This window comes from Hordeum vulgare, chromosome 6H (genome assembly GCF_904849725.1).
Source record: "Hordeum vulgare subsp. vulgare chromosome 6H, MorexV3_pseudomolecules_assembly, whole genome shotgun sequence".
Lineage (NCBI taxonomy): Eukaryota > Viridiplantae > Streptophyta > Magnoliopsida > Poales > Poaceae > Hordeum > Hordeum vulgare.
Window position 1 is genome coordinate 399,989,443 of NC_058523.1, and position 7,949 is coordinate 399,997,391.

The window sequence follows — 7,949 nt, forward strand, 5'->3', positions numbered from 1 at the left end:
TTTTGTTTTTGTAAATATGACTAGCTCATCGTGCCTGATTCAGCTTTGTTATGAGAGAAACATGTTTGCAATGACAACTTAGAGATCATAGTTTCTGATGCCATGCTTAATTAGCTAGGAGCTTATAATGGTTTGTCTTGGATGCCGACATGAATCTTGAGATGACTATGATGTAGTATGATAGGATGGTATCCTCCTTTGAATGATTCAAGTGGCTTGACTTGGCGCATGTTTACGCATGTAGTTGAAACAAAATCAACATAGCCTCTATGATGTTCATGTTCATGGTGATTTATGTCCTACTCATGTTTGCACTCAATGTTAGTTAATCTCAATGCATTTTGATGACTGTTGTCGCTCTCTAGTTGGTCGCTTCCCAGTCTTTTGCTAGCCTTCACTTGTACTAAGCGGGAATACTGCTTGTGCATCCACTTCCATAAACCCAAAGTTGTTCCATATGAGTCCACCATACCTACCTATGTGCGGTATCTACCTGCTGTTCCAAGTAAATTTGCATGTGCCACTCTCTAAACCTTCAAGATATAATCTGTTTTGCATGCCTGAACCGATCATGTGGTGACAGGGGGCTATCAGTATCTTCCATGCTAGGCGTGTTATCCTCGATATGTGTTTATTCACTATCATTCACGATAAAGGGGCCGGTAATTGGAATGCCCAGTTCCATGCTCAAATCAAAAAGATAATTGCAAACAAAACTCCCCCTAGATTGATGTTGGTATGGACGACACCCGAGGATTCGGCTAGTCGTGGAGTGTGATTGATCGGTGGTGGGGGAGTCAAAACTTTACTTTTCTGTTTGGGAACCGCCTATAGCATGTGTAGCGTGGAATATTGTGAGAACTCTTAGTCATTTCGTTGACAATGAAAGCATGCCACCCAAAATTATTATCTCTGTTTTCAAAGCTTGAGCTCTGGCAGCTCTGCAAATCAATGCCTCCCTCTGCGAAGGGCCTGTCTATTTATGTTCCTGTTGAGTCATCCTCCCCTTATAAAAGCACCAATTAGAGAGCACCTCTGTCATTTTTATGCTTTGCTTCTAACTGTATTGACTATGACTGTGACTGGATCTTCTTTGCCATGAATTACAATGATTAGTCAGCCCTTGGTCTTTGAAGGTGCTCTGCATTTATGTTTTTTGGTCTCAGAAAGAGCTAGCGAGATACCATCTGTTCGTACTGCTTCATGATTGTTTTGATTGAAGTGTTGACGTTTGAGACTTATTATTATTTGCTCGCTAGTTGATTATGCCATTGATATGAGTTTACCGTGAGACCTAGATGTCATTTGCTTATGTGGTTCGCTTGTGATCTTGCTGAAATTCTGGATATGAGTTAGACATAGTTGCAACAACAAGATCAAACAGAGTTCGTAAAAGTTTTTCTTTTGTCTCTTTCAGTTTGTCAACTGAATTGCTTGAGGACAAGCAAGGCTTTAAGCTTGGGGGAATTGATACGTCTCCGTCGTATCTACTTTTCCGAACTTTTTAGCCCTTGTTTTGGACTCTAATTTGCATGATTTGAATGGAACTAACCCGGACTAACGCTATTTTCAGCAGAATTACCATGGTGTTGTTTTTGCGCAGAAATAAAAGTTCTCGGAACGACCTGAAAATTTACAGAGAATTTTTATTGAATTTATGAAAAATACTAGCGCAAGAATCAGCAGAGGAAGTGGAGCCGTGAGCCCACAAGCCCACCAGGCGCGCCCCCTGGTCACGCCTGGCACGCTTGTGGAGCCCACGACGCTCCACCGCCTCCAAATCCAGCTCTATTTAGTCCGTCTTGCCCGGAAAAAAAATCAAGGAGAAGAGTTCATCGTGTTTTACGATACGGAGGCGCCGCCACCTCCTGTTCTTCATCTGGAGGGCAGATCTGGAGTCCTTTTGGGCTCTGAAGAAGGGAGATCGTCGCCATCGTAATCATCAACCTTCCTTCATCGCCAATTCCATGATGCTCTTCACCGTTCGTGAGTAATCTCATCGTAGGCTTGCTGAAGGGTGATGGGTTGGATGAGATCTATCATGTAATCGAGTTAGTTTTGACGGGGATTGATCCCTAGTATCCATTATGTTCTGAGATTGATGTTGCTACTACTTTGCCATGCTTAATGCTTGTCACTAGGGCCCGAGTGCCATGATTTCAGATCTGAACCTATTATGTTGTCGCCAATATATGTGTGTTTTAGATCCTATCTTGCAAGTTGTAGTCACCTACTATGTGTTATGACCCGGCAACCCCGGAGTGACAATAGCCGGAACCACTCCCGGAGATGACCATAGTATGAGGAGTTCATGTATTCACCAAGTGTTAATGCGTTGGTCCGGTTCTTTATTAAAAGGGGAACCTTAATATCCCGTAGTTTCCATTAGGACCCCGCTGCCACGGGAGGGATGGACAATAGATGTCATGCAAGTTCTTTTCCCTAAGCACGTATGACTACATACGGAATACATGCCTACATTAGATTGACGAACTGGAGCTAGTTACTTATCTCTCTGTGTTATAACTATTGCATGATGAATAGCATCCTGCATAATCATCCATCACCGATCCAATGCCTACGAGTCTTTTACTACTGGTCCTTTCTATGTTACTTTGCTTTGCTGCTACTGCTGTTACTCTGTTGCTACTGCTGTTACTCTGTTGCTACTGGTTATTGTTGCTACTGCTGCTATCACCCTACTTTGCTACTGATACTTTGCTGCAGATACTAAATCTTTCAGGTGTGGTTGAATTGACAACTCAACTGCTAATACTTGAGAATATTCTTTGGCTTCCCCTTGAGTCGAATCAATAAATTTGGGTTGAATACTCTACCCTCGAAAACTGTTGCGATCCCCTATACTTGTGGGTTATCGGTGGGCAAGGAGGACCGATAAAGGCTGTAGCTCAAGCCATTCAAGTGTATTCCATGTCCTGTTTCAGACTTCCTAGAGGTTTTTGTGACAATGTTACTTCCACCATAAGACAGGTCTGGTGGGGCAGCAAAGGAGGAAAACGCAAACCGGCTTGGGTAGCTTGGGATGTCATGACAAGGCCAAAACATCTTGGAGGGTTGGGGTTCCGGAATCTTGAGTTATTTAATTTAGCTCTCCTGGCTATGGAAGCTTGGTGGTTATTGAATGAGCCTGCCTCTTTGAGCGCTGGGATTTTGAAGTCCATCTATTATCCAAAATATTCAGTTTTGGAAGCAGAATTGGGGTCTCATTAATCAAAAAATTGGCGAGCTTTACTTGATGGTAGGGCATAATGGTCCAAGGGATCATTCGTCGCATTGGAGATGACGAGACTACCCATGTCTGGGATCATAATTGGCTACCCCGAGACGGCTATAAGAGGCCCATCACATCTTTGATTCAGTCACCGCCATTGAAAGTTTCTGACCTCATAGAGACAATGACCGCTTCTTGGAGAGTAGGACTCGATTCTCCGAATCCCTTTATGCACCAGAAGGATTGATGGTTTTTGGGCGTGGTTCATGGCGAGTTCTGCATATCGCATGTTGGTTCGCACGAAACTGAACCGGGAAAATGGGCTAGAAGGACGTGAGGAACCATCAAATAGTGAAGCGGAAGGACGGGAGTGGAATTCTCTATGGAATCCGAAGTTACCGTCGAAGATCAGAGTCTTCCTATGACGGTTGTCGAGGCATTCAGTACCGTCGGGTCAGCTGCTACATCGGAGGCATATGGCAACATCTTACGCCTGCCGTCTTTGCGGGGTGCGGGATGCTTGGAGGCATGCTCCCCTGGACTGCCCAACGACGCGCAGCACTTCGGCCCTGTCCTCTGATGTGATCATTGATCAACTAAACTCTCACCAACACGACTGCGCCAAGACGTGGATTTTTGCTATGCTAGCAACTTTGTCTACTGATGAGTTCGTGAAGTTTTCAATATCGCTTTGGGACATATGGGGAGCTCGCAGGAAAGCAATTTATGAGGACGTCCACCACACCCCATATGATGTTTATAGCTTCATCAATAGTTACTTGCTGGAGTTACAAGCAATCAGCTACTCTAACCGGCTTGGAGCCATGCGGTGGTTCGGCCTTCTCGCTGGTTAGCGCCAATTGAGAATCATGCCAAACTCAATGTGGACAATGCAGTTAGACCTCGAAGGCATTTGGGTGCAATTGGAATAGTATGCAAGAGCTACTCTGGCGATTTTCTTGGCGCGTCTCCTATGATTTTCAACATTGATGATCCTCCGACTCTTGGGGCCCTAGCTATACGCAAAAGTTTAGCGTTGTCTTTGGACCTAAATCTGACACATATCCACCTGGCTTCTGATAGGAAAGGAGTTATGGAGGAAATAAAAAAGGGGAGTGGATCCAGCCATGGAGCTATTATCCAGGAGATCAACGAACAACTACCTACCTTTACCTTTTGTAATTTAGTTCACGAATTTAGGACCTCAATTTTTCAGGCACACGACTTAGCAAAACATGCTCTAAAAATAAAAAAATAAAGGCCAGACGGGGATAAATTGAAGTGAGTTATTTTTCAGAAGGGAATTTTCCCCGTGAAGACCCTCCACCGGGAGTCACCGCTCGTCGGGTCTCCGTCTCCTTCTCTCCCCCCTCCCCCGAATCAGAGCTCCGACCTCCGAAGTCGCGCTCGGCGGCTGCGCTGCCCTGTCACCTCGAGCAAGCAAGGGAGATGTCTCTAATCCGAATAGCTTTTTCTTTGGTCCTCCTCCTCGCCGTGGCGGAGTCCGCGGCGGCGACGCGCTCACCGTCGGCCTTCGTACAGAACGCCATCTACTCCAACCGCATCACCATCTTCTCCAAATCCTACTGCCCGTAAGCTGTTCGGAACATCAATTCTTAGAATTTTTTGCTTGTGCTTTTGGGGAATTTTTCCCCGTAAGCCGTTGGGGAATCCTATATGCGTGTGCGCAGCGCACAGTTGTGGAGTTCATGCCGCATCGTTTGAGAAAGATCCCGTGAGGTTAATGTCTTACTAGGCACACGTCTACCAAGTTAAAACGGATCCGGATGCCATGAATTGAACGGATTTGTTGTCCAGTAGATGACAGAAGCGTGAATTAGGAGGCCCATCGTGTTTGCCATTGCAGTGAACCGCTGACGATTGAGTATTAGCTTAGGTAAGCCGCACACTGTGGCCATAGCTAACAGCTTTATTTGATCAATTGATGCAATTAAACAGTTAATTTGCTATAATTTCAATTGGTGCTGATCATGGCTTCCTGCTGTGTGCTGTGCTGAAGAGCTGTCCTGAATGTGCTGTTACTGTATGCAAACCCTTCTGTTTAGTTTATGTTTACGATGTTGGCGTGTAAGATAATGCTCTGCTATAGTAGGTATGTTGAAATCATGCTGCGCGAAATGCTGATTGGTCATTTGGAAATTATATCCGGATAGGCGGGTACTACTGGACCATGTGACTGAACTTCAGGGTTCATAGATTTAGGCTTTAGTTAGCTTTACAATGAGTTGAGGGGAAAACTATTATTGATGATTGCTTAACAGGCACTAGAATAATACCAGCATATTTGCGTCTTAGAAAGTACTGCAGTTGGGATGTATAAATCTTACACAGGAAAATGTTCCATTTGTGCCGTCTTCATTTCTAATACCACTGCTACAAACTATTGTACTGTTAAAACATAGAAGGATGAACCACCTAAAGGCCAATCATATAATCATTTTATATGTCATCCATCATTAGAACTGATACAATTTACATGTTTTTTTTTAAACTTGGTAATGGATATTTGTTTTTAACTTTGACTCTGTCAGATATTTTAAAAAAACAATTTGGTAGAATATCTTATATTACAAACCTGTCCGCTAGGTAGGTTCATGTTTCTTTTAATGGTTAAAATGACAAATTAAAGATATTCTGCTGTGAGTTCCTTCTTGAAATGTGGATACTAGCATCTGTATCTGGAATACTCGAGTAGTTATGAACTCCAAGAATCAAAGATCGAGTAATCGTGAAGAACAAGATCATGTATTGTCCTTAAATATTTGTCCTAAGCACCTCTTATATGGGTTTCTTGGAAAGAGGAACATCTCCTGTATTGTCTGACTACTTAAGGATTCCAGCACTAACACCACTCCATACTGTTAGTTATCATTTGTCTCTTTACTTCCCTACTTCTAGGTACTGTATGCGTGCTAAGGGAATATTTAAAGACCTCAATGAAAATCCTTACGTTGTTGAACTTGATCTCCGAGGTAATCATCCAGATCATGTGGACCCCAAACCATTTGCATTTGTCACGTATTTGTGTATGCTGTTAGTAAAATATCATATGTATACGCCATGCAGAGGATGGCCGAGAAATTCAAGGTGTTCTTCTAGACCTAGTTGGGCGCAATACTGTGCCACAGGTGTTTGTAAATGGCCATCACGTTGGTGGCTCAGACGGTTAGTGCTCAAACTTCCCTGCTGCACTGATGTCTGTATGTAACATGTTAGTGCCTGTAACTAATTTTAATAATCCTTCACGTTGCACCTTGCAGATACGAAAAGTGCTCTTTCGAATGGACAGCTTAAAAAACTGCTTGGTAAGATTCAGTCGCAGTGATGATGACTGCCGAAGCTTTGGTATTGCCCAAAAATTGTGAAATGTCTAACATGCGGTGTTCATTACGGGACGAATGAAACCTTGCTCCCTTTAGAAATATGACCAGATTGTTACAGCTCAGGCTTCTTTTTTTCTTTTTTTTTTTGCTTGGAAGTGTTGTGACAAAAATCCACATGCTGGATTGTATGAATTTCTCAAGTGCATATACATTTATCTGTTGTGCCTGTTTTTATCACTGTGTGTTTGTAAGTACTCTAATTCCTCTTCCATTCCGTATCATCCAAGTTAATTGGTTTCAGCCTTCGTGATTATGGAAATTTGATTGGAATATTATTGCAAACGGAAGTATTGAAATGCTGTCCTGTATATCTGAGTATCCTTGCAGCATTCCTGAATTTGCAAATATGTGAGTCTTGGTCCATTTAGTGCTGGCTGCAATCCCCATGTTCCTTCTCGTGTGGTTGGACCCACCTCCATGGCTTTTCAAGGAGATAGATAAAATTAGAAGAGCTCTCATGTGGAGAGGAAGCAATTCGGTCGCTGGTGGGCACTGCCTGGTGAATTGGAAAATAATCTGCAGACCAAGATTGCTAGAGGCCTTGGCATCTTTACACTCGACATTCAGGTTGAGACTTGCATGGTGGAGAACAATCCTTGGTGTTCCATGGGATTCTTGTGAAATGGGAATTGGGTCGCTCTCTGGATATGATCGTTGATCGGCCCGGAAATTCTCTGTGCCACCACTGATCAAGGTGCGTTAGGAAATTCTGTTTGTCTGTAGGCTGTGAAGGGGTAGCTGAACGTCAGGGGATTTCTTCTCCTGTTTGATCACAAATTGTACGCTCTTTTCCGCTCATCTCAGTACGCGTTTTTTCAGCTCATCAAAGATTCTAGGATTCCTGGTAATGCTCGTTCAAACTTCGAAACCAATGGTAGCTTTTCTACCAAATGGGCTTAGAGCATCTCTAATAGTTTGTCTATATAACATCTATATTCGTTTTTCACGACGTGAGAAAACAGGCGTCCAACAGCTTGTTTATATGGTCTTGCGAACATGCATATCCTCTAAATCGACCTGGACAATGTCCACGCTTGAACGATGTCAAGATCGTTCAAGCATCGTCCAAACTCAAGTGTAGCCACGAGGTCTCCCTCTTCTTAGCGGCGACCCATCGGTCATGGTCCATGTATTTGACATTTTGATGCAAAACTAGAGGCGTATATGAAAGAATTATTTTAGATCATTGTCTATATGAATATATAAACATCTGAATACACATGTTATTCGAGTGCTCTCATCGGCCTCTTCTATGGTGCTTCCAGTGGTTGGTTTGATGAGGCCGTCTGGAGTGCCCATGCACCGTTGAGGCA

At 43.4% G+C, this 7,949-nt stretch overlaps 1 protein-coding gene across 1 annotated transcript; it reads left to right on the plus strand.

Moving 5' to 3' along the window:
* The first annotated feature begins 4,526 nt into the window (after positions 1-4,526).
* Positions 4,527-6,810, plus strand: LOC123403711 (monothiol glutaredoxin-S6-like). Its single transcript, XM_045097623.1, has 4 exons — positions 4,527-4,824; positions 6,152-6,225; positions 6,320-6,418; positions 6,514-6,810. The coding sequence occupies exons 1-4, from the start codon at positions 4,682-4,684 to the stop codon at positions 6,576-6,578; spliced, it is 381 nt and encodes a 126-aa protein (XP_044953558.1). The 5' UTR covers positions 4,527-4,681; the 3' UTR covers positions 6,579-6,810.
* Positions 6,811-7,949: the final 1,139 nt, after the last annotated feature.